Source organism: Plecotus auritus (genome assembly GCF_963455305.1).
Source record: "Plecotus auritus genome assembly, chromosome: 6".
Classification (NCBI taxonomy): Eukaryota; Metazoa; Chordata; class Mammalia; order Chiroptera; family Vespertilionidae; genus Plecotus; species Plecotus auritus.
The window spans coordinates 5,204,001-5,228,605 of NC_137773.1; the positions used below are offsets into that span (position 1 = coordinate 5,204,001).

Below are 24,605 nucleotides of genomic sequence, written 5' to 3' on the forward strand. Positions count from 1 at the left end.
CTCTCTCATCAATAAACATATCCTAGGATGAGGATTAAAAAAAAATTATCTACACTTAATGCTGAGGAAGGTGGGTGGGGAAAGGGCTGGGAATGGCTGGAGACTTCTCCACTGATCCTCCTGAAGGGGTTACTGGGTTTTTGTTTTAATGTAACCTTAGGCCCCAGCACACTAGAAAAAAGGATCATCATCGTTTACCATCAGGCTCCAAAGGAGCCTTTTTCGTTTTTATGAATAATTTATAGGATAAAGGGATATTTTTAAAACCTTATTAGAAAAGTTAATAATTTAAACATAGCGAATTCTCATGGCATATTTCCCGGGCTTTGAAGGTATGCAAACCCCAAATGGGCAATGTTCTCTGAATGCAACTGACTGTTCACCAGTTGTCATGGGTGAACCTGGGACAGAGCCATCCCATAAACACGGATTCCAGATTTCAGGTAAATCGCTATCAAGCTCTAGCTGATCATTAGTTCTGGCTCTTCGCCCACTTGCGTCGTAAAACCAGTTACTTCTGCAACCTGTGATGGCTCCTAACGTTGTGAGAGAGAAGGCGGTCATCTTTTCTCCATAATTGCAGAGCACTTTCATTTTTTAATTCATAAACACCAGTCAGAGTGATTAGCCTGGTCATTTTCTTTTCATTTCCATATCACCTGTTTCCTTCTGATCGCCTGTGTAAGCACATCTGACTGCATCTGAGCTAAAAGACCACTGGCCCCATTCCTTCCGCAAAGCAGGACGATCCAGGTTGCTGTTGTAAAATAGTAACGGATAAAATCCTTTCTGTTGAACTGGATGAGAAAATCCTACTTCCTTTTTCTCCCCAGAAATATGTTGTTTATTCATCCATTCTGGAGTCCTTGAGAAAATTCAGCCTGAGACTTGACTTATGAAATCCATTTTACTCTTCTCTTCAGAGTCAGCATCGCCGCTGCCTCCTCTGACTTATCTACCGACAGTCAAACATTTTCCTGTGTCACTTTTCTTCTTTTCCATTTTGTGCAGGAAATAAAAATGTCTATCTTCTCAGCTGTCTGCAATGAAAGCAAGACTAACACTACAAAGATGGTGTCCTGTGTCTTCTTTTTTTTAAAGGAAGAGGAAGACAGAAACATCATGGATGAGAACCATTGATCAGCTGCCTCCTGCACGCCCCCTACTGGGGATCAAACTTGCAACCCAGGCATGTCTCTGACTGGGAATCGAACTGTGACCTCCTGGTTCATAGGTCAATGCTCACCCACTGCGCCAGGCCCTGTGTCTCCTTTTACACCTTCCCGAAAGACACCCTGATACTCTCAGCAACGTAATGAGAAAAATAAAGGATTCTCCAGCATTCCTCCATTTCTTATTATTTTAATGTCTTAGCATAATTGGCAATAATTGATGAATAACGAAATAATTCCTAGGATGACAAAATGAAAACTGTTTCAAGATAATAAGAAAAATGAGATTACTAACACCCCATGAAAAATCTTAGATTTATAAGTGGTTCCAATGGTCCCATGTGGCAAATTCCAGATAGGATGAATTTTACTCTGTTTTTGTTTTTAAAAAAAATAAATGTTCTCTTTGATCTTTGGGAGATTTTTTTTTTTTTAAAGGACAGAAGTCATGAAATCTCAACCTTTACAAATAATTAGAACTTCTCAGAAGGAAAAAAAACACTAAGATTGAGGTCGAAAAACAAAAAACAAAACTAAGATTGGAGTCCACAAAGATTTGGTCAGACAGTTCCCTCCACACGGCCGGTTAAATCACATCCATAGATTTGGTGATTTCGTGGAAGATTTCCAAAATCGGGAAAACTGCCCCCACAAGAAGGCTCTTCCTTCATCCACTTGAAATCCAACAGTTCTCCGATCAAATCTGAACCTGGCAGAGAGCTGCATCGCATTCCTACACCACGTGGCCCACCCCTGGGCTCCACCCGGGTCTCCCTACCCCTAACCACCCCCCACCCCCACCCCCACCTCCGCCACCATGGGGACCAGGCAGCCCCGCCCGGGACCTCTCCCTGCTGGACTTCCACTCGGTGGACTTCTGCACACGGTGAGGAAACAAGACTTAGGGCCCAGGGAGCAGGGTGGGGGGGCCTTCTGGAGAGCTGGGCCGGCCTCAGAGCAAGCACAGACACAACTCAGCCCACAGCAGGTGCCAGTGACTGCAGCTGCTACGCTCTCTCCGGCAAATGGAAGTATGTGGAGGAGACGCTCCCTTCCCCTGGGGCTTTTACAAACCTTCCTCATCTTCCCTGTTCTCAATCGGGCCAGGGGTACCGTCTGACTATCAGTCCCTGACACAGAGGAAGGGGTCCATTCACAGAAGTGGTGCGCTCCCCGACGCGGGGAGCCGGTCCTTTGGGGAAACTCAGAACAGAGCTCCCTCCGATGAGCAACATCGAGGCTCCCCAAGGGCCCAGCCCACAGAGGCCTTCCTCACGCAGAATGCTGGCCACGCCCTGGACCCGCACCGTCAGCGCCGGTAGGAGGCGATTGTGTTGCGCCCTGACAAATCAGCTCCCACGCTGAAGGGACCCCCTTCCTCCTGAACTCCATTTCATGAACCCGCCGGTGTAATGAGAGGAGACAGAGGGGAAAGATGGGGCTTCCGAGGGAGAGACCCCGGCCTTCACGAAGCCTGGAGCCCGTCACAGCCGTGTGCGATTTTGTCTCTTCCAATTTCACAGCGATGCCTTTTCTCATTCCCTCCACACAGGCGTGATGCGAGGGAGCCGTGAGGAGGGTAGACTGGGGGCTCACAGGGGAAGGTAGCAAAGAATGGGGGGGGGGGGAAAGCAAACAAGTTGGACAGGGGTTTCCCTGATGGGCGATTACACTGTGTGGGTGTGAGAAGTTTGCCTACATCACATGGACTGATTGGCTGAGGAAATCGAGGAGAAGGCAGGAGACCCAATATTAGTGCCCCAGGCCCTGGAGTCAGGGAGAGAGGAGAGTCCACCGTTTGGTCAGACAGTTCCCGCGCTGACCATGAGGTGGTGCCATCGGCCCAGACAGTCACCCCAAGGGGGCAGGGCCTGCCGTAGGAGGAACTCTCCACGGGGGCGCCACGTTACCCACCCAGGCTCTAGCACTCACACAAAACCTGGACTAGGTAGCACCCATCAACCTACACGTCATTGCCCCCCCTCGCCCCCCAACAACGGCTGCATCCCCCACGGCCCCACCTGCTCACACCGGAGCCAGAGCACCTGCTGTCGTCGAGCATTCCAACCCGCACGGAGTCCAAATGAAGACTTCATTCCCCTCCTCCGCGTCCTTCCAACATCAGCACGGTTCCCAATTCCCAAAGGGAACGAGCTCAGCGCTCCCTGCCGTCTCCTCCTTAAACGCCGTCACGAGGAGGACAAGGTCTTGTAGGGTGAGCACGGATCTGTCCCAAAGGCCTTGACAACAGGACCCCAGACGCCCTTGCCCCCCTTACCTTCCAGTTTAACACCAAACCCAACCCTATTCCAGACACAAGCCCCCACCTCCCCTCCAGCATTGACCCCTGCTGACCCTCCCTCCTGAGATGCCCTCTCTTTCCCTGACGCCTGCCTCCCTGTCAGTATCCTCAGCCCAAGTCCCCTCTGCCCCAAGAGCTGCTCGTGAAGTGCCTAGCTGATTTTAACTGGTGAATCGGAGTTAGTGAGCAAAGTGTGGGTCCCAGGCGTCAGCCATGGAAGCCCTGGGGTCTCCAGAGGCAGGCCTGCCTCATCCTTCTAAGGCTGGTTGGGTCTCACAGTGAGGAGGGCTGATCCCGGCAGACGCCCTGCTGAATCTCAGGGCAACCCCAGCTGGACCGGCCCGGCTCCTCCCAAGTCTCGATTCCCATGGAGGGCGGACACCGAAGCCGGAAGCTCCGTGTGTGGCAGAGTGTCTGTTCTCAATCCGTGTGTGCTTTAGAATAACTACCGTGTTACTATTATTACTGTCCCCTCTCCACGCCCACTCTCATCAGCCACTCTCTGCCAAACCAGGCCCGAGTTCTAGAGCTGAAAGAATGAGGACGGGAGATCACGACCAGTTCGCCATTCTGGGCTACCCTACCCGCTCCGCCCCCAGGCCTGGGGCCTAGACCCGTGGTGGGCAAACTCATGAGTCCACAGAGCCAAATATCAACAGGACAACGATGGACATTTCTTTTGAGAGCCACATTTTTTAAACTTAAACTTCTTCTAACGCCGCTTCTTCAAAATAGACTCGCCCAGGCCGTGGTATTTTGTGGAAGAGCCACCCTCAAGGGGCCAAAGAGCCACATGTGGCTCGCGAGCCGCGGTTTGCCGACCACTGCCCTAGATGGATTCTACAGCATTTTCTCGGCTCCCATGGGACTGGCTGGGACGGTATTCTCCGCTGCCTGTCAGGCCCTGGCCAAGCGGCCGGAGAGAAAACCCCAGGAACTGCAGCCGTGGGCAAACTACGGCCCGCGGGCCGGTTCCGGCTGTTCTATCCGGTTCTCTTGCTCTCCCCTCCGCTCCTTTACTTTGAATTTATATTAGTTCACACAAACACTCCATCCATGCTTTTGTTCCGGCCCTCCGGTCCAGTTTAAGAACCCATTGTGGCCCTCGAGTCAAAAAGTTTGCCCACCCCTGACGCCTGTACTTTGCAACACCTCAAAGTCTAGCTGCCATTTGCCTTTGACTTCTGCAGGGGCCGGCGGCTCAGGTGGGAGACACAAATGTCCCCCGGGAGAGGGGGGCAAGCAGCCTGGAGGTGAGGGTTTTAATTCTGAAGGCGGCCCCAGGGGGTGGCGGTGGCAAAGGCCGTGGGGAAGCAGGAGCCCGGAGGCCTCGGAGCCTCAGCGCCTTCCAGCAAGCAGACGTGAGTGTCTGCATCCAGCCAAGGAGGCCTGGTCCCACGGTCTGGACCGCTCCTACTGCTGGGGCTCAAAGAACCAGGTGGCCGGATGCCTTGTTAATGCCAACAGTGCTCATGTTCGCACCTGCGAAACAGGCCAGGAAGCCTGCCCAGGCGGTTCGGGGGCTTACGGCATCGGTGCGAGGCCACAAGCCTTGGTCCTTAGGCTCTGCAGAAGTTGGTTTTTCAAGAACGAATAAAGGCAGCCGCGTTCGCTGTGCAAACAAAAGCAGGTTAGCAGCCGGGAACCGCCTGCGCCCATGCCTTGCGCCCCACCTGCTTCCACAGACGATCCGAGGCTGCAGGGAGTCATTGCCTTTGGAACCATGGGCTGAGTGGTCCGTTCTTGCCACAGCTGCAGACTCGGACCTTCAAAGTGGCCATGAATTGGGGCTCTGAAAGACGGGCAGGGGTGGTGGACAGTGGCCCGGGGAGAGCCCATTCAGAAGGGGCCTTCCCCCGCCCCCTCCTCTTCTTCCTCCCGATTCAGGGCCACTGGACTTGCTGGTCAGCTGCAGCCAGCGGTGGCCACCCCTGCTCCCCCTCACCCTCCTCCGCCTCTGCCTCGCCTACGCCAGAGCGCAGCCCGGACTCTGGGAGGGGAGCTCTGCAAGCGGCACAGCGCCCGCGCGGAGGACGACCCGGCCTGCACGTCTCCGCACCCCCTCCCCCCACCTCGTCACATGAAGGCCCCAAAGAGGCACGCAGTGCGTCCTGCCGTGGAGACCCGGGGACGAGGCGCCGTGGGCGGTGGGTGATGAAACCTGCCCGGCGCATTACCGCAGAGGGCGCCGGCTGGGAGGCGGGCGGGTGAGGGGGGTGGGAGCTCGGACTCGGGCTCACCTGTTCTCCTGCCGGAGGGCGGGGCCGCGCCTCCCCCAGCCCTGCGCGCCCCCGGAGCTGCACCATCGGACTGCCGGGGCCCTGAGCAGTTCCTGTCCCCGGCCCGGCGCCGGCGCCGGGAGACGTGAGCGTGCACACGTACACACACGGTGGGGGCAGAGGCTCCGAGGCGCCCAACTTTCTCCCCGCTTCCGTGCGCCCCTGGAGAAGGCGGGGGAGGAGGGCGGGCGTGCTTGGGGAGAGAGCTCTTACAAGAAAAGAGAAGATGGGGAGATTTTCATGGGTTTCGTTGGGGGTGGGGATTTTTTTTTTTTTTTAACCATTTCCATGAGATGGCTGGAGAGTCCAGGGAACCCGGAGCGGGATGGCGAGCAGCGCTTGGGGAAAATGGAAGTGTTCGGAGACGCGTAAAGTTGCCTTTCGAGCTCCGACCTCCAGGGCGAGCCAGGGCGAGCGATGCTCCGCGGGGGCTAACTCAGAGCCGCCTGGGCCTCCCTGCCCCCACGTGAAAGCGATGCAAGTCCCGTCTGTCACCTGGATTGGGGGAGAGGCGAGAAAGTGGCGCCCTCGGTGTTGCCCGACCCGCCACAGCGGGCCAGGAAGAAAGGGGAAAGGTGGGGCAGTTGCTCGGGCCAAGTCCTGTATCTGGTGCTTCTGCTCTTAAATAGTTGGAGGGGGTTTTAACGCAAAGCGTCACAACGCCAGGAGTTCCCATATGTGCTCAGTCTGTCCTCAGCATCCCTGTGTCCAGGAAGCTCCTCCAGTCTGTCCAAGTCCGGGGCTGGGTCTCTCTCACACACCGCGGAGGGAGGAAACTTTCCCCGTCTGGTGCGGGTGTGCACAAGCCGGGGCCGGGGACGCTCTCCCAGGGCAGACCTTCCCCTCTCGCCTTTCTTTCGTTGCAACTGGAGCTGCGACTCGCTTTTTGTCTTTAAGCCGGTTCAGCCATTGCCCTGGAGCCCCCGCACACGCGCACGCCTCTCCGGCCGCGCTCACCGCACTCACACACACGCACGCACGCACGCACACGCGTGTCGGCCAGCAGGTCCGCAACTTTGTGGAGCGCGCCCCGCGGAGCTCGGCTGCCTCGCGTAGTAGTTGGGCGCAGGCCCCGCCCCCCGGCCGTGTTGTCAAACGGGCCGGGGTCTCGGATTGGTGCAGCCGCCGGGACAACACCTGCTCGACTCCTTCATTCAAGTGACACCAGAGCTTCCAGGGATATTTGAGGCACCATCCCTGCCGTCGCCGGGCACTCGCGGCGCTGCTAACGGCCTGGTCACATGCTCTCCGGAGAGCTACGGGAGGGCGCTGGGTAACCTCTATCCAGCCTCGGCCGCGAGGAGGAGGCAGAAGGCGAGCGAGGAGGAAAAGTGGGAGGAGGAGGGGAAGCGGCGAAGGAGGAGGAAGAGGGGGAGGGGAGCACAAAGATCCCAGGTCTCCGGGCGGGAGGTCTACCCCCGAGAACGATGTGTGCCGAGCGGCTGGGCCAGTTCGTGACCCTCGCTTTGGTGCTGGCCACCTTTGACCCGGCGCGGGGGACCGACGCTACCAACCCGCCCGAGGGTCCTCAGGACAGAGGCTCCCAGCAGAAAGGCCGCCTGTCCCTGCAGAACACAGGTAAGTACGTGCGCCCCCGTGGCGGGGGGGCTGCTGGGGGACCCCACCAGGCACCCACGCAGCGCTCCACTGGTGCTTCGCCCGGCACGGGGCGCCCACCTAGGGCCGTGCAAAACTCTCGGGGCGGCGCGGGACGTGCAAAGCGGAGCGTGAGGCGAGGCAGGTCGGCGCCGGGCTCCGCACGCCCGGAATCCGCACGTGCTGGCCGGGTGATGAAATCGCTGGGGCAGGACTTGTTGCTGTCTGTCCTCCCCGGGCCCGAGGGTAAATGAGGCAGCGCCTGCCGCGGCCAGTGCCGACCCCGGGCTCCCCGGGCTGATGCCAGGCTTCCTGCTCCGCCCTGGCCGCCCGCGGGAGGCGCGGAGGGTCCCCCAGCCGGGCTGCCCCCTGCACCGGGAGAACTTCTCTTCCCATCTGGCCGGCCGGCTGCGGCAGCACCGCTTCTCCCCCTCCTCGAAAGATGCCTGACATCCGAGAACTTTGTAGACAAGATGTTGCTTGGCGAACTTTCCTGGGGGGGGAGGGGGGCGCATTGCTTTCGGATCGGGGGTGGGGGTAGTGCAAAGCCTACTTCTGCGGCCACCGTCCCCCGTCTGGGGCAGGTCAGCAAGAAATGGTGCCACGGGCCCCACCGTGCGCCGCCCCTGCTCAGCCGGCTCCGGGCTCACCGGCGAGCTGCCGAGCAGAGCCCGGCGTGCAGGGCACGGGGCAGGCCTTTTGCCAGCTCCAGGAGAGAAAGGAAATCTGCCTCGTCTCCTCGGCTGTAGGCGGTCCCCCCTTCATTAGGGGACCTGCGGACCAGGCAGCGACGGGCGTGCGCTCACCGCAGGAGCAGAAATGCACGGCGTGCCCATTAGGAACTCCCCGAGCGAGCGAGCGAGCGAGCGAGCAGATCGCGGCCCTGCGCGCTCCTTCCTGGCGCGTGGGAGGGATCACCCAGGACGCGCAGCCCCTCCTGGGACCCTCGCCCACCTTTCCCCCCTCACCAGCTCTTTCCCTGAAAATTGAACGCAATCTCAGGAGTTGGTGACCCTCAACAACTACACGCCCCTCCTTCTCTCGGTAGCTTTAAACTGAATGCGGATTATCCACTCCTACCCCTTCCTTCTTCCAAAATACACTTTTTGGATGTAATTTTATGGTTGAAGACCATGCAACTGGGGGGGGGGGCAGAAGCTTGGCGAGGCAGCTTGACAGTTAACTCCCTCAGTCTGTCCTTTCAGGCGGAGGAACTGGGGCCACATTTTGCAAAGGAGGGAGCAAACTCCGGGTCTCGGGAAGTCTAGGGGATTAGGTGACATCTCAGCCGGATCTCTATTTAAAAGGAGCCTCTGGCCCATGCTGCCGATCAACGATTCTCTCTCATCATTGATGTTTCTCTCTCTCCCTTCCTCTCTGAAATCAATAAAAATATCTAAAAAGTAACTAAACACAAGGAGTCTCTGGCTACTAGGTTGCGCTTCTGCAGGCTGGCCCCCATCTGACTGTGCGCCATGTTCAGCCCGCTCCAAAACCAGTTTCCCTTGCCTGGTGTTGTTAAGGCCATGGTTTGGAGGCGCTGCCTTAGGAGGAATTTGGTTTTGATTTTTAGGTGTTGAATCATAAAGCTGAATTGAAAGTGCTCTTTGGATGCTCTCATGTGGGGGTCAGGAAGGAAATGACTGGGGTTTAATAGCAGCAGCTTCACGCTCCCAAGTAGAGAAGGGCATTTTCATTGATGGCCTGCAGAGAGGCAAGCTACTCATTTAAATCAGACTTTGTCTGTGGCTTTAGAAAGCTGGACTGCCTTCTGTTCCCAAGCTAAGAACTCCCACAAACACTTTAATAAGATGGGGAGGATGGAAAATGAGGTGCTCAGACCCAACTTCCGGTTGTGGTCTTTGTAACACAGGTTGGGCTAATTTTTTTACAGATATTTACAACTACGGCTATTTCTCATAAGTAGAATAAATGGTGACATTTTCTTTCCCTGGCTTTTTAGATCCTGAGATATCCATGCTAACTATTTTTCCCCTTAAATTTTTTTTTTTTTTTTTTTTTTGTCGTTACTTTTGTTTCAACTAACCTCTCTGCGTTCCGCAGCACGGCTGCGGATTTTGTATAGATCTGTGTGTAATTCTCATTTCAGCGGGAATCCAGCACTGCTTGGTCAGCGCTGGCGATGTGGGCTGTGGCGTGTTTGAGTGTTTCGAGAACAACTCGTGTGAAATCCGGGGCTTGCATGGGATTTGCATGACTTTTCTGCACAACGCTGGAAAATTTGACGCCCAGGTAAAAACCACACAGCGCCCCGAGAGTGTCTGGGGTTGGTAGTAGCATGAATGACACAGTGATTGGAAAGACTTGCCAACAGATTTCCTTAGCGGCTCAGCCGTGGTGGTGCGTTTTATCACCTGCAAGCCGCATTCTAGGTGAACGGCGGGGGGCAGTGTCTCCCACTCCTGCCCTGGACGGCTGCTCTCTGGAGCTTTCATCTAGTGAAACCCTTCCCCACGCTTCACCTGTGCTGCACAGGCAACGTGGAGCGGAGGCCACGTGGAACCATTACCCGAGGCGTCTTGGCCAAGAAGACAAAGGTCATGATAAACGTCCATAAGGGGGCTCACGCTGTCAGGCCCCCCAGGACCTGCTCTGCCAGGCCCATCACGTTAGGAGTACGAGGTTGAAGGGGGAAGGGCAGAGACGTCAATTATATATTCCAAAAGCTATTCTACAGGAAACACAGCACAGGGAGAAATCCATCCTCCCCCCATGGGTGTGGGACAGGCAGCTTGGAGAAGCCGGGCCCCCAGAACAGCAGGCTTATCTTCCTCCTAAGCCGCAGCCCCTCCGCTCCCAACCTGAAAAGTCGAAACCCTGCGTGAGGCTGGCAACGTTACACGGTGTTTTGCTCTATATAATAAATATAGGCAGGGCCTGACCCACTTTGGTGGTGCCAGCTCCCAAGGGCAAACCCAGTCACGCGGGGCCAGAAAAGAACCCGCAAGCGCCCTGATGGCTCCAGTGCTGACCACCCGAATGCGTTTCAGATGGCGGGAGGCTCACCTTCCCCGTGTCCTCGCCAGCCTATAGACCAGGGGTGGGGAACGTCCGGCCCGCAGGCCATGTAAGGCCCGGGAAATCATTTGGTCTGGCCCTGCCAAGGCGTTAGGGGTGAGCTAATTAAATGTTTGACCAAATACAGCAGGCTCATTTTTAAGGTGACAATGTTGTATGGCCCTCGAATGATGTTATAAATATACAAACGGCCCTTGGCAGAAAAAAAGGTTCCCCACGCCGCTCTAGACCCACCGTGAAGCCCTCTGTCATTCTCTCTCCTAAACCTCCTCTCCCACGTCCCTGGAGGGTGATGACAACGTTTGGATGAGGGCAACAGTTTCGGGTGATTTATGAACATCGCCAGTCCCCATCCACTGACATCCTGTGGAGAGCCTGACAGAGCGATGCCAGGGAACCAGAAAGGGATGCGGCCGGCTGGCAGCCTACCCTGCAGAGGATGGGGGGTGGCCAGAGGGGAAGCAGAAACCGCCGCAGCGGCAGCGCCGAGGCTGTGCCTCTGCGCTCCTTGAGGCTCCCTGCTAACGCGGCCCTGCTGGGTTAACGGGAATTAGGCAACGCGGTGGGAAATCCGGAGGAACGACCTGTGTTTCAGGCTCGTCCCCACGGGACGTCAGGGAGGATCCGGAGGGAGGACAGATTGCCGCAGCCCTTGCCTAAGTTAATCTCCCCTTTGGTTCTCCAACAGGGGGTGTTCTCAGGTTAGAAGCATCCCTTCAAGTCCCTTCTCAGTGCATAAGGACTTCACGAGCTGGCACGCCCTACCCTCCATCCCATTTGACTCCCACTGGAGAGGCAGGGGAGCGGGGGCTAGACGGGGCGGTGTTCAGTAACTAGATGCTATCTGTAGACGTTTCGATGGCTTCTGAGGGAGAGAACCGGAATAAACGGGCTGGCTGGCTTCCCAATCCCAACTCCGCTCCTTCCGGGCCTGTCTAAAAACAGGGGTGACCTCTCCAAGGCCGGCTCGTTTCTATAGTAAAGGGGGTGCGGCATCGCCGGGTGGGTATCCCACAATGCCTCTCTGCCCCCGAGGTTGGTAAGGGAGCTAACTTGCCGCCCCGCTCGCCTCCACACCCCCAACAGCTGTCTCCTTTCTAGGATGAGAGCACCCTCGCGGGTTGCCAGGAAAGAGAAGTGCGGGCCAGATGTATGCCTGGCTGTCTTCGCCACTCAGAGGCCGGGCCGGGGGAGGGGCGGCCGCGGGGCCAGATGCTACCAGGCCGGGTGCCAGGCGGGCCTTTTAGAGGCAGTCATCCTCACAGTTTAAAGGAGTCGAATCACTTTCAAAAAGGAAAAGGATGCTCCTCCTTCAACGACGGGGAGACGAGAGTGCGCGTTGGGGTGCTGGGAGGCACTGGGGCAGGACAGGCCCAGCCGGCGGCCCACCTTGAGGTCACTCCTGGGCTCAGAGGACAGAGGGACGGCGGGAGATTTGGACAAGCAGGCACCTCAGACTTGGGGAAAACGCTTGTTGGGAACCACCAAGGAGTTTGGGATTTCCGTCCCCTTGTGTCCCAGAAAGGTTGCCACAAAGCAGCCAACCTGGTCTGCCTGCCTTGGGGACAGGTGGCTCCGACAGCCCCAGCACGAGGGCCGCTAGTGGAAGGAGGCAGACCTGTGAGTCTCCCCAGGTGACAGCCTCTTTGGCCAAATGCCAGAGGTATCCCGTCACTCCGGACACTCCTCGGGACGAAGCATCAGCCTGTCACCTGCAAGGGGGCCTGGGGGTTCAGTTGTCAGAAAGCTCCGGGTGAGCCCCAGAGGGCCCCTGTCCACTGCGTGTAACCAGGACTCCCGTCTTCCGCCCCCCCCCCCTTCCCTCCTCTGTTCTCTGTCCTCAGGGCAAGTCCTTCATCAAAGACGCCCTGCGGTGCAAGGCCCACGCCCTGCGGCACAGGTTCGGCTGCATCAGCCGGAAGTGCCCGGCCATCAGGGAGATGGTGCTCCAGCTGCAGCGGGAATGCTACCTCAAGCATGACCTGTGCGCGGCTGCACGTGACAACACCCGTGTGATGGTGGAGATGATCCACTTCAAGGACCTGCTGCTGCGCGAGTGAGTGTCTGTCCCTGGGGTCTGGGCCGCTCCCACCGGACGGGGGCGGGGGGGGGGGGGTGGCGTTTACCTCTGAAAGCTGCCCCGCTCCCCTGGGACTGCCTTTCCTGTTGACCTTCAGGAAAAGCGCAAGAAATTGGCACCATCGGTTTCAGGATCACAAGCAGTAGAAGCAGGAAGCCCTTTTCCTAAGCACGAAACGGGTGGGATTCAGAAATGCCCTTGGCCTTCCCCTCGGCCAAGACCCACCCGGTCTCTGAGTAGCGCCGGTAGCTCCGTGGGTGCCCCGGCAGCCCACCGGCAGTGCATACCACCTGCCCAGCTTTTACCGAGCGCCAGGCCCGGGGCTCAGCGCTTTCCGTGAACTTCTCACTTGATCCTCACGATAGCCCTGTTCTGGTACCGTCCTTGTGCCCATTTTACAGATGAGAAAACTGAGAGTCACGGAGGGAAAGGTCACAGGCAGTGAGAGGCAAAGCCAGGATTCGAGCCAGGTAGTCCGGCTCCAAAAACTACACTCTTCCAGGCCACATGCTGAGAGCAGTAGCTTTTCTTGTCCTGTCTCCACGGCTCTCCTTCCCTTACACAGTCCAGCTCACCTTCTCTAGCGCATAAATGCCCTCCCAGGGAAAATTGCAAAACAACGTCAAAAACTCTCATCGGCCAAACACCTCTCTGCCGAAGCGAGGAAATACAGACTGACTTATTCAAAGGCTTGAAATTCAGTAATAAACCCCGGAAACCTCGCTCCTTAAAAAGCATGCCATTGCCAGGATCCGAACTCTTGCAGAGCGGCGAAGCCTGGGGCGACACAGCTGTGCTAGCCTGAAGCGTGGTCCGTCACCCCTGAGCGACTCTGGCTCCTTCCTCCGGGAAGGAGCCCAGTAAGCAAGCTCCTCGCTCAGCGGCCCAGGACCAGTCGGTGCCAGCTTGACGGCGCCGCTGCTCCTCACGCAGCGACGTGCTGGGCCGAGTCGGTAGGGTTTTATGAACTCTTGCTCCTTCGTTCGTGGCATGCCTTCCCCTGGCTATGTCTCTCAACAGGCTGCTCCCCACCCCACCCACACCACTTAGATCTGGGGGGGGACAACACCCTCCTGTCATTGTCCGCGTGGTCACGAGGGTCTAGGTATCTTGCCACACCCGGGTGAGTGTGCGAGTGGTAAGGGTCACCTTGGATCTCTCCACCGGCAGCTCCTGACCAGAGCAAAGCAATGATGCCTTTTCTCTGAGTTACACTAATGAATGCCTGATAAATTCTTTTTGTTCTTCCAAATACCTGTGCAGAAGGCAAGCGACCACAGCATCAACAGTAACAACTGGAGTGATGCACAGTCAGTTCTGAGTGGGCCAGGCTCTGGGCCAGGGACTTTCCCTGCGTTTCTCAGTTATCTTTCCCAACAAGACCGAGCTTACGGTCCCCTTTAGCCGCGGAGGAGTGAAGCCAAGAGTTTAAAGACCTCCCTCTGAGGTTAGATTCCTCCTTTCCAACTGGGGACTTGGTGAGATGCATGCCTGAAGCCAGCTGTCAGAACAGACCCCCAAACCTCCTTGCTCCTGGCCCGCTCTCCCACCCGCCCCCCCCTCCCCCACCTGTCAGAGGTTCACTGGTCCCCCTTGTGGCCAGGGTTTCCCCTTTTCTCAGATGCATCCCCGGGACCCAAGGAGAGTGCTGTGAACGGCCCTTCCTTAGACGTCCCGGGAGATGCTGGCACCGTGTGGCTGAGAAACTCAGGGAGTTCATTTGTCCTAAACCCACGTTCCATAGAGACAGCATGTTGGCCCCGGGGAATGGATGGCGGGGAGCTAGTCTGTAAATCTGTCATATATTCCCGGAGCCAAGAAGTCTGTCTTTTTGGAGAAATGTCTTGTTTCAGAAAACTACAGGGGTGTTTTTGTTTGTTTAAATATATTTTTATTGTTTTCAGAGAGGAAGGGAGAGGGAGAAAGAGATAGAAACATCAATGATGCGAGAGAATCATTGATCAGCTGCCTCCTACACACCCCACACCTGGGGACTGAGTCCGCAACCTGGGCATGTGCCCTAACCAGGAATCGAACCATGACCTCCTGGTTCATAGGTCGACACTCAACCACTGAGCCATACTGGCCTGGCAGAAAACTGCAGGTTTTAAAGCCTCACCCCGCCCCCCCCCCACACACACACACCCCGCCTTCACATTTAAGAAGCAGCAAAGCACTGTGGCTCTCTGGAGTCCCCTCCAGGGAAACATGGCCTGTGGGGCCGGGGAACCCTTACTTCCGAAGGGCTCCTCACATCATTAAGAACAACCTTGTGACCCCCCTCCCCAACCCGCTGTGGAAATGCAGGCGGCGCACCCCGAAAGGAAGCCTGGGCCTCCTTTAAGAACACTCACTGCCCGGGACCAAGTCCCCCTGCCTCCTGCTAAGCCAGCTCCCCACTGACCCCCGACTGCCTCCCCTCCCGAAGCCACGACTGTGCAGCCCATTCACTTGAATGAGCTTCTCAGGTTTTGTAACCATCTTAACTGATTGGGGCGCACAGGATCTCAGTTCCCCCAAAGCAAGAAGACACTGAAGAATGTGTGGCATTGGCCACAGATAAATGAGCGCTGAATTAGCTTTCCACTTTACAAGGGGCGAAATCGCAGTCACCCTAGTATCTACATCACCCCCATTCTTCAACCCCATCCCTATCACCCCCAAACACTGTCATGTTTAGGTAAAGTGGTCCTCTCACCCCCTCACCTCACTTTCTCCATAGCAACCACCTCAGCCACCACTCACCCTGTCGCTGGGTGCTGGCGGCCTCCAGGCCCGTCCCCGCTAAGTATTTTTAACCCTCCTTGGGCCTCGCTGACACCCAGGTCAGAGAGCTGGGCTTTGTCATTAGACACGGCCGAGGAGGCACCACGCCAGCTCGCCAGCTAGAAGCGCAGCTTAGATTAGCACACGCCCCCACCCACACACACCCCCCCCCCACCCACTGTTCACAGCTCAGGGCAGGGAGGAGCACGCGGGCAGGTCCAGCCTTCGCGGGTCCACCTCGAGTTCTGAGAGCATCTGGCAGGCCGACCACCCGGGCCAAGGAGGCCAAGAGGCAGTGCGTCCATTCCCAAGAGAGCCCTCCCCTTACTCCGGGGAAAGAACCTTGAAGGGGAGCGTTGGTGCAGTGTCCCCAAAGGCCAGACATTCTCAGCCCTGCAGTTTGCTCCTGGAGCCCCAGAGAAGTGGCGGAAATGGTCAGGGCTGCCGGAGCAGACGCACTCGGTGAACTTGAGCTCCCTGAGGCGGTCAGGAGCTGGTTTACGGAAGGAAAGTAGCACGAGTTGACCATTTTCCCCGTGTTGCTCCGTGCCCTCCTAGCTCGGCCCACGACGACCAGTGTCATCACTGTTCTCATCACCCTTAGGGGCCTGCCTGAGAGCGCAAGCCCCCGCCCATCAGCCACGCACACAGGCGGCCTGAAAGGCAGCCTGGGCCCCCGCCAGAACATCTCCCCTCCACTCTCAGCCCAGCCCCAGGCTTCCCAGGCCCAGAAGCTTCCAGAAGCCACCTTCTCCCCACCTCGAACCCGTGTTTCCATCTATGAAATGAGGACCGTTCACTCAGTTACAACTTAAGGACTAACTCATAAAAATGGCAATAGACTGCTTCCCAAGCCTTAGCGCAGTCCGCCCAGCCACCGCTGCCAACTCGCAGAGAAGACAGTAAGTGGCTATCATACAGCCACCGGTGGTCCAGGCTCACAGGGAGGAAGTCTTGGTCCTTCGAAGTGACCTCACAGTCCAGAGTGCTTTCCCTGCCCGAGGGGATGGCCCAGAACTGCGATGCTCATGGGCCGAGAGATCCAGAAACTGCCGGCCGAGGGCTGGCTCTCTTAAGAATGCTGGTGAGCCACATGCAACACTCCATACCCGCCCTCCCCCCCCAACCTTGGGGATGGTAAGAGGCCAGTGAGATGAAAGAAAGGCTTAATATGACTATTGGGCCAGGAGAGCCCATCGCTGGAGACACCTCCTCCCAGCTGGGCCCATGAATATAAAAAGCAGGCACACTGCCCCCACCTTCTGCACACAGCTCCCAGCCCCAGGAGGAAGGCTTGCCTGAAGTGGTCATTCCTCCTGCCTTTCCCGCCAGAAAGACCCGCGGCTGCTGGAATGGCCCAAGCGGCCGGCTCTTCCCTCCTGAGCTGAGCCTGTTTCTTCTGCAGACAGCTGGCTTTCATTCCAAGCCCGACAGCCCCCCAAGGCCAGCCCTCCCCATGGGGTCAGACTCCTCCAGGTGCACAGGGGGGTGCATCCAGTAACTTCCCCGGTCCCCCTTCTTCACCAGGGCCACACAGACATGGGGAAATGTGTCTTGGGAGCTGAGCTTAGGGAAGGCTTGTCTGGAAGAGCAGCCCCCAGAGCGAGGCAGCTGGCCCTGCGCCGCCATGTGCCAGGGGCCGGCCTGCAGCTCCTCCAGGCCCAAACCTGCAGTAGCTCCCCCTCTCTTACCAAGAAGGCTCCCCGGTTCGGTTGTGGGTTTTTTTAATTATTTTTATTTTTTTGTTAATCTTCACCAGAGGGTATTTTCCCATTGATTTTTAGAGAGTGGGGAAGAGAGAGGGAAAGAGAGAAATATTGATGTGAGAGAGACACATCGATTGGTTGCCGGGATCAGGGCCCTGGCTGGGGAGAGCCTGCAACCGAGGTAGGTGCTCTTGACGGGAACTGAACCCGAGACCCTTCAGTCTGCAGGGTGACGCTCTATCCACTGAGCCATACCGGCTGGGGCCCCAGCTGGGTATTTAAGGCCCTTTACCACTTGCCTAATTTACCACTCCTCTGGCCTCCCCCACCCCAGACCCATGGCCACGCCCACCACAGCCTCCTGCTTAGCAAACTCCCAACATGCCCAGCGCTGCCCGCCCTCCCGTCACTGTTCGCCCAGCTGCCACCTGCATCCTCGCCCGCCTTCCCCAGAGGCGCCTCCGTCGTGCGCACCTGTGCACTGTTAGTGCCCGTTCCCTGGTGGTGGCTTCTGTCTCGGCCTCTCGCTCCCTCCGAGGCCTGCCCGGGGGCCCGGTACGTCCTGGGCACCCAGGAACGGGTGGTTGCAATCAGGACTCCATGGAATATGGGTAGAGGCAGGAGGTAATTCCAGAAAGCTCTTCCACCAAACCAAACCCAAGCCAAGCCGTGGGGTTCCCACCGCCGTCTCCCCTGCCGTGGTCACGGTCCCCGGAGGCCGCGGGGCTGGTCGCATTCACGGCTCTCTGCTCTGCTCTCTAGGCCCTACGTGGACCTGGTGAACCTGCTGCTGACCTGCGGGGAGGAGGTGAAGGAGGCCGTCACCCACAGCGTGCAGGCGCAGTGCGAGCAGAACTGGGGCAGCCTGTGCTCCATCCTCAGCTTCTGCACCTCGGCCCTGCAGAGGCCGCCCACGGCGCCTCCCGAGCGCCACCTGCAGGCGGACAGGGCCAAGCCCTCCCGCGCCCACCACGCGGACGCCGGTGCCCGCCTCTCGGAGCCCAGCAGCAGGGAGACCGGCCGAGGTGCCAAGGGAGAGCGAGGCAGCAAGAGCCCCCCAAACGCCCACGCCCGGGGCCGAGCGGCAGCCCACGGGGCCCAGGGAACTTCTGGGAGCAGTGAGTGGGAGGACGAGCAGGCGGAGTATTCGGACATCCGGAGGTGAAACCAGAGGCCTGGCCGGAAGACCGTTCCTCCACGCCGTCCATTTCCTTCTCTGTGGACATTCCAGAACATTTGCCATGACAGACGGGGATGCCACACGCAGGACCGGGAGGGGACTGCGGACTGGACGCAGGTGTGTGTTAGCGGCATGAACAGGCGGTGCAGACTCCCCAGGCGGCGGCGGCGGGGCCCACACTTGCGCCTTGAGAAGCGAACGTGCCTCGTGCGCTCCCAGTAGCTTGGTCTTCTTTCTGTCCGGGGAGCACCGGGCGCGCCCTGCGGTTTCCTCGGCCGGGGGTGGCGGTGGCCCCCCGGGGCTGGACCAGGCCCGTGGTGCTGCCCTGGCGGGAGGCGGCGGATTCCAGAGCAGGGATGGGCCTGAAGACCTCGCTGGGGAGGAGCAGGGTGGAGAGGAGGCAGGGGCCCTGTGGGTACCGGGTGCCAAATGGAAATGGAGTGTCTTGCATGGGACCTGGAGGTTTGGAGCTGCTTTCCGGGGGGAAGGCGGGAGGGCGAGGGTGTTCAGTGTCACTTCTGAGCCATTGTTCTGACTGGGGCACCCTGTCCGAGGGCGAGGCCCCTGTGTGTGTGTATTTTAACCACTGCTTCGAGTCTCGATTTCACTTTTTATTTATCTAGTTACATCTACCTATGTGTCATCTAAATAAATGGCTTTCAAACCAAGCAACTGGGTCATTAAAACCAGCTCAGAGGGAAAACAAACAAAAGCCACAGCCCATCTTTGGGGCCGATGGGTGTGTTTTTTTAAGTGCTGTTTTAAAAGGAATTCCAGAGCCACGTCACTGTACATCTTACCTCCTGGTGGGGCTCGTAACGGCTTAGGGCGAACCCCACACACAGAGAAGACGCCCTCAGCATCTTGGCATCTCACCGGGACCCCCGCCAGCCTGGATCCCGGGAGGCCACACTGCGAAGCTGGCCCCTCCACGCTGGAGGATGGACAAGTGGGGAGAGAAGCAAGGCCACTCGGTAATTCCCATCGGGGAACGCCGGCCTTTCACACACACGGAGGGGACGGCCAAACATGTGCAGGGCCAGGACTCTCCAGATCTGGATTGGCCGTTTAGCAGCGAGGAACGGAGGCAGAGTGTGGACAAAAGACAGGCAGGGAGGAGGAACAGAACCGAAACTCCCCGGAGGAACGGATCGGAACCATTTCTTGCAGTTACTTCCTTCCCGTGTTCCAGACAGAGTCCTTTTCTTTCCTCTGCGGATAGGCGCGAGCGAAAGGTCGTCCTACCAGCAGCCAGCACTCGACGAGGAGCCGCCGCCGGGGAGCAGGGCAGGGTTCCGGGCCAGTCCTTCTAGAGCAGGCCGCAAGCTTTTTCTGTACAGATCCCGGGAGTCAATACCCTGGTCTCAGCTTGGCAGGGCTTGGGGTTTCTGCCGCAGCTCCTCAGCTCTGCCATGTGGCAGGAAAGCACACATACCCGGGCCACACAGCACAGGCCTGGCTCTGCGCCAGTACAACTGTAACAGGCGCCCAACTGGATTCGGCTCGTGGGCCTGGGTTGGCTGACCCCTGGTCCAGTGAACGGGCAAAAAAATACGCATCCCCCATTTCTATCAGCTCTCCGCTCGCCCTGAACGCAGCTAAGGCCAGAGATGAGCAAACTAAACGGATCCACTCCAAAATGACTGGCTGCAGGGAACGCCGTCACCCGGAGCTCAGCTAGTGTTTCTGTACCCCGATCACTGCTGCCGGGACACGGTGCCGGAGGGTCAAACCACCCCCCCCAATCTTTCAGGACCCGTGTTGGGTGTTGGGGGAAGGGGGACAAATTGCTGGAGAAGCTCCGAGAAAGAGCGGGAGCTGCAGAAAGCAGAGGCCGTGGTGCACTTAATCCGGCTCTGCCCGCGGGCGGGGGGAGGGTCGGTGTGTCAGGCTCTGCCATGGGAACCGAGCGTAAACCGTGGCCGGCTCATGCCACGGGCCGCGGCAGCACGCTGACTGTGCTCCTTGCAGTCACCGGAGCTGGGGCAGCGCATTCTCCCTCGCTGCCGGGTCAGCTGCTCGCCGGCGGCTGGGCTGGGCCTGGGAAGGCATCACGTGGCCATTTCCCTCCGTGTCGACGTGTCACGTGCCGCTCCTCTCGTGAACACCTGTCATGCGTCTGTATGGCCTCGGTGTCTCCCCCCGAAGGTGTGACATCGCTCACGTGCTCCTCTCGACCCTTGCTGCCTGTGCTTCCTGCCGCTGCCGTCTCCGGCTCCACGGGCAGGCAGCTCGTCGGGCTCAGGCCGCCCACAGTCTCTATGGCGAAGGTTCTTCTGCCCCAAACCGAGGAAAGCCCGCATCCCCGCGCGCACTGGCAGGCAGGCAGGCGTGTGTACAGCGGAAACGCCGGCAAAGCCGTCATTAAAAATAGAGCCGGCGCCCGGACACCGGAGGTCCGACGGGCCTTCTCCTGAGCCCCCGGGAGGAAGGATGTGATTTCCAAATAAAGACACGATGTTTATCTTGAGCTCTGCACCCTAACGAGATGATCTGAACACCTCTCCTCCGTATCGACAAGGAGCCCTGTTCCGAAAGGAGCCAACTGAATCGCCTGGAGAGCTGACACCCAAGGCTAAAGAAATGGCACCCCGGCCGGACCTGCCGCCGACCTTCCCGCACAGAGACACGCAAAGGCCCGCCAGCGACAGCGGGAGGCTCCGCCAGCACAACGGGGCAAGCCGTGCGCCCGGCCCGTTCCCCGAGGACGAGCCGCAGAGCCTGCCCCGCGCGCCCCGCCGCGTCCTCCTGTCTGTGTTGGCAGCAGGGCCGGGCCATTGTCACACGGCCTGATTTCCTCGGAGCAGTGATGAAGGGTTTAAATGAATGGCTTCCACTCACGCAGCATCATTGTCTGCGAGGGTTCTGGGTGTCCCATGCGAAGGGGGAGTCCCTTAAAAATGCCGGACCCTCGGTTTACGGGGAGGGGAGCCGGGTGAAGGAGACCCCGGGGCGTGTCCTTCCATCAGAGGGACTCTGTCCAAACCCCCCCCCTGGGTCACTCAGGCCCAGGGGAGACCGAGTGCCATGCAGCCTGCCCGCGGCCATCCGGAGGTCCCCGTGCTCTCTCACCTTTGAGTCTCCTGGGGGCCTGGCCACCTGTTCGTTCAGACTGAGTCTGCGCAGAGGCCGCTGGCCTAAGAGCTCAGTGGCCTGGCCCCGGCAGGGAAGCCCGCGCCTCCGCCCCCCTCTTCCTGGCTCATTTAGACTGGCTCGCCGACTCCATGCGAGGCCTTTTGCATACATGATCTCATCCTATGTCCCTCAAGCTGCAGGCATGATCCCAATTTCCCATTTTACAGATGCAGAAACCGAGGTATAGGAAGGTCGAGTGACTTGTCCCCAACCGTGTGCCTCGCGAGTGGGGGGTCTGAACTCAAACCCAGATCGGCGACTCTAAGCCCACAGACTTCTCCTCACCACAGGCCTAGACTTGCTGTGCCGTTTATTTTTAATTTAAACGATCCGTATTGCTCCTATTTTACACGAGGCCTCGAGAAAGAATGATGATTCTCTCCTATTTACAGTACCGGCCTCCGAGGAGTCCTGCCTCAGGACAGAGAGGAAAACGGAGGCTCGCCTTCCTCTGCAAAGACGCAGATATGGGAGAGCAAGGGAATCGAGCGTCTCCCCGCTTTCCATGCGCATGGGCAGTCTTTCCCAGGATCTGCCTGTGCCGCTGAGGGAAGCATTTGGGGAGCAGCTGGCTTTGTGACCCCGCAGCGAGACTTTCTGTTCTACGCCCACCTGTGGCCAGCCCCATCTTAGGAGCCAGCTCCCCTGACGTCACCCCCGTCACCATCCTCGCCATGACAGAGCCATCACGTGCCCCAGGTGCTGCTGTGCTTTGCAGATATTTCTTCTGGGCCCCGTTTTACACATGAAGAAACTGAGGCATCTTCATACGCCTGGAATGGGCGCACTCTGCCCATTACTCAGCATCTTGCACCCCAGGTGTGAAAACCAGGGCCACCCCCAGCCCTTCCTGGCTCCGTCCGCCAGGAAAGAACAGGCTGTGGCGTGGGGGTGCGGGGGGGGCACAGAGGGCTTCCGCTCGGCCGGCATCTAAGCAAAGTTCCCAAAGGAAGCTGGAGCCGTGCACCCCGAAGTCGGGAGACAGAAATCTGAATGTGTCCTAAAGCCCCCTGCCAAGGAGGGGGCGCGCCCTGGCCCGAGAGCGGGTTTGGTGTGAAATTACTTTTCGTGGGCGGAGAAGAGCGGCACCGGCCTTGGGCGGGGAGTCGGGCGTTGCTGCTTGCACAAGCAGTTGGGTTTTCCTCGCTCCCCACAAAGAACACACAGAAAAATCACTCCCTAAAGAGAACAGGGGTGGGGGTGAGGGGAGGGGGGCGTAGGGGGCACGGGCATGTCCTAGAATCGGTGAGTGGGCGTCAAAATTAAAAATCACTGGAGCCCTGACCGGTTTGGCTCAGTGGACAGAGCGTCGGCCTGCGGACTCAAGGGTCCCAGGTTCGATTCTGGTCAAGGGCATGTACCTTGGTTGCGGGCACATACCCAGTAGGAGGTGTGCAGGAGGCAGCTGATCGATGTTTCTCTCTCATCGATATTTCTAACTCTCTATCCCTCTCCCTTCCTCTCTGTAAAAAATCAATAAAATGTATTAAAAAAAATAAAAATCACTGGAAAGGTCTGTCTGGTTTGGCTCAGTGGTTGAGCATCGACCTATGAATCAGGAGGTCACTGATTCAATTCCCAGTCAGGACACATGCCTGGGCTTCGGGCTCCATCCAAACTTATTAAATATAAATAAATATATATTTAAAAATCACTGGGAAGGCTGCCGCTTTGGAGTCAGGAGACATAGACGGAAATACCAACCCAGACACTGAACTTGCACCAGGTAAATCTCTCTCTCTCTCTCTCTCTCTCTCTCTCTCTCTCTCTCTCTCTTTCTTTAAATAATGACTGAAAAAAATAAATCAGGGTTGGCCCTGAGACCTTGGCAAATTAAGTTTTCCAAACCTGTTCCCTCAGCTACAGAATAAAGACCCTCACAGCTAGCCCATTCCCGCCCCGGGCGCGGAGGGTCCAGTGGCTGAAGCTATGAGCGTGTCACAAGGCATAGGCAGTCCCTGCGGCCCCAGATGCCACCCACACCGTGGGCATCCTTTCTCCTGGCCGTTCCGCACGGCTTCCACCTTGCCCGAACCAGCTGCGCATCCTTCCCCTGTCCCGCGGGAAGTCTGATGGCCAGGACGGCGGGCCGGGGGGAGACCCTCGCGAGCTGAAGGGGGGGCCCCGTGCGGCTCCCTGATGCCCTGGCTCTTGCCAGGCGTGAGTTCCAACAGGAGCTCCAGTGGCCAGCAGGCCGGACGGCGACGGGCCTCGGGGGAGCACAGGGCCCTCCCAGAGGCTCGGCACACCTCAGGGCGTGGCACCCACAGAACAGCCAGTTCACAGCCCTCCTTCGTGAGGAAGGAGCACAGAGACCGAGGAGCCAGAGCCGCTGCGCTGCCAGCGCCTCGGAGCCTGACATTTGGAAAGAGCTGGCCTGGGGGAGCCAAGCGCTCGGGACAGGGCTCCTTCCGGCTCCGGGAGTGTCCAGAGGGGAGACGGAGGAGGAGGAGAGTGACTCAGCTGAAACGAAGAGAAATGTATTTTTAAAGAGCGCCAGGATGAAAGGCACGCAGTGCGGCCCCAGGATGGGGTCCAAATGCCTTCTCAGCGGAAGTGGGCGAGTTTGCAAACAGCCAGAGCGCTCGCTGGAGTTCCGAGACCAAGAATAACACATGAAAACCAAGAGCGTCTTCTGGGCCTGCCAGGCTGCGGGCCGGGCTGTGGCGGGGCCCTGCACACGCGGCTCCGCATTAGGCTCTGCAGATGAAGCGCGTGCGGACGCCGGAGGTGGGGAGAGACCCCTCCCCGGCAGGCTCACATTCGCCCAGCTGGGCCGGGGGAGGAGCAGGCCACAAGGCTCCCTTGCTCCTTCCACCCCAGAGATGCTCGGGGACCAGAGGGAAGGGAGGCTGAAGGAGGCTCCCCTCCCAGGAGTTGGCACAACTCTGTCCCCTCCGGCAGCCAAGGTCAGATGACCCCGATTGTAAAAGCCGCACAACCCTGTCTTCTCCAGCAGCCAAGGTCAGATGACCCCGACTGTAAAAGCATCGTTTTGAAATCTTCAGTGGAGAGCAAGCATGATAATGAGGAGAAATAGGGTCATGGAGTGAAGACACCTCATGGCAGCTCTGCCCGCCCCTTCCCTGGTCACCACCAAGCTTTGGGGTCACGCTGGGGTCCCACCTCCTCCCCGACATGCACTGCGTGGAGAGTCACATCTAGAAAAGGGGGCGTTGGGAGGAAGAGGTCAGCTCAGCATGGCCCACAAACTGTGACCTCTCTCGAGTCGTGTCAACCCTGCTGGCCTTTGTACTAATCTCCCAGCATTTGCCCAGGGTTGTTGTGAGAAAGAAGTGAGAGAATGAATGTAAGGGGGATTGGCCAACTAGAAGGCCCCCACTAGAGGT

At 58.2% G+C, this 24,605-nt stretch overlaps 2 protein-coding genes across 5 annotated transcripts in view; one reads left to right on the plus strand and one right to left on the minus strand.

Moving 5' to 3' along the window:
- Positions 1-5,838, minus strand: part of CPEB4 (cytoplasmic polyadenylation element binding protein 4) — a 354,407-nt gene extending 348,569 nt beyond the window's left edge. Inside the window, exon 1 of one of the 4 annotated variants that reach the window (XM_080671586.1) lies at positions 5,715-5,838. The gene's annotated coding sequence lies outside the window, so the exon portion shown is untranslated. The remainder of the gene's footprint in view (positions 1-5,714) is intronic. The other 3 variants (XM_080671579.1, XM_080671582.1, XM_080671587.1) reach the window with 3 other exon arrangements.
- Positions 5,839-6,737: 899 nt separating this feature from the next.
- On the plus strand, positions 6,738-18,786 carry STC2 (stanniocalcin 2). The gene is made up of 4 exons (XM_080672690.1): positions 6,738-7,331; positions 9,460-9,602; positions 12,233-12,444; positions 17,703-18,786. Exons 1-4 carry the CDS (start codon positions 7,181-7,183, stop codon positions 18,103-18,105), a joined length of 909 nt encoding a protein of 302 aa, XP_080528816.1. The 5' UTR covers positions 6,738-7,180; the 3' UTR covers positions 18,106-18,786.
- The last annotated feature ends 5,819 nt before the right edge of the window (positions 18,787-24,605 follow it).

Excerpts from the sequence above, each read along its gene's own strand:
- STC2 (XM_080672690.1), top strand. The coding sequence starts at position 7,181 with ATGTGTGCCGAGCGGCTGGGCCAGTTCGTGACCCTCGCTTTGGTGCTG. Across the intron at positions 7,332-9,459 it reads CCTGTCCCTGCAGAACACAG|CGGGAATCCAGCACTGCTTG; the intron begins GTAAGTACGTGC and ends TTCTCATTTCAG. Across the intron at positions 9,603-12,232 it reads CTGGAAAATTTGACGCCCAG|GGCAAGTCCTTCATCAAAGA; the intron begins GTAAAAACCACA and ends CTCTGTCCTCAG.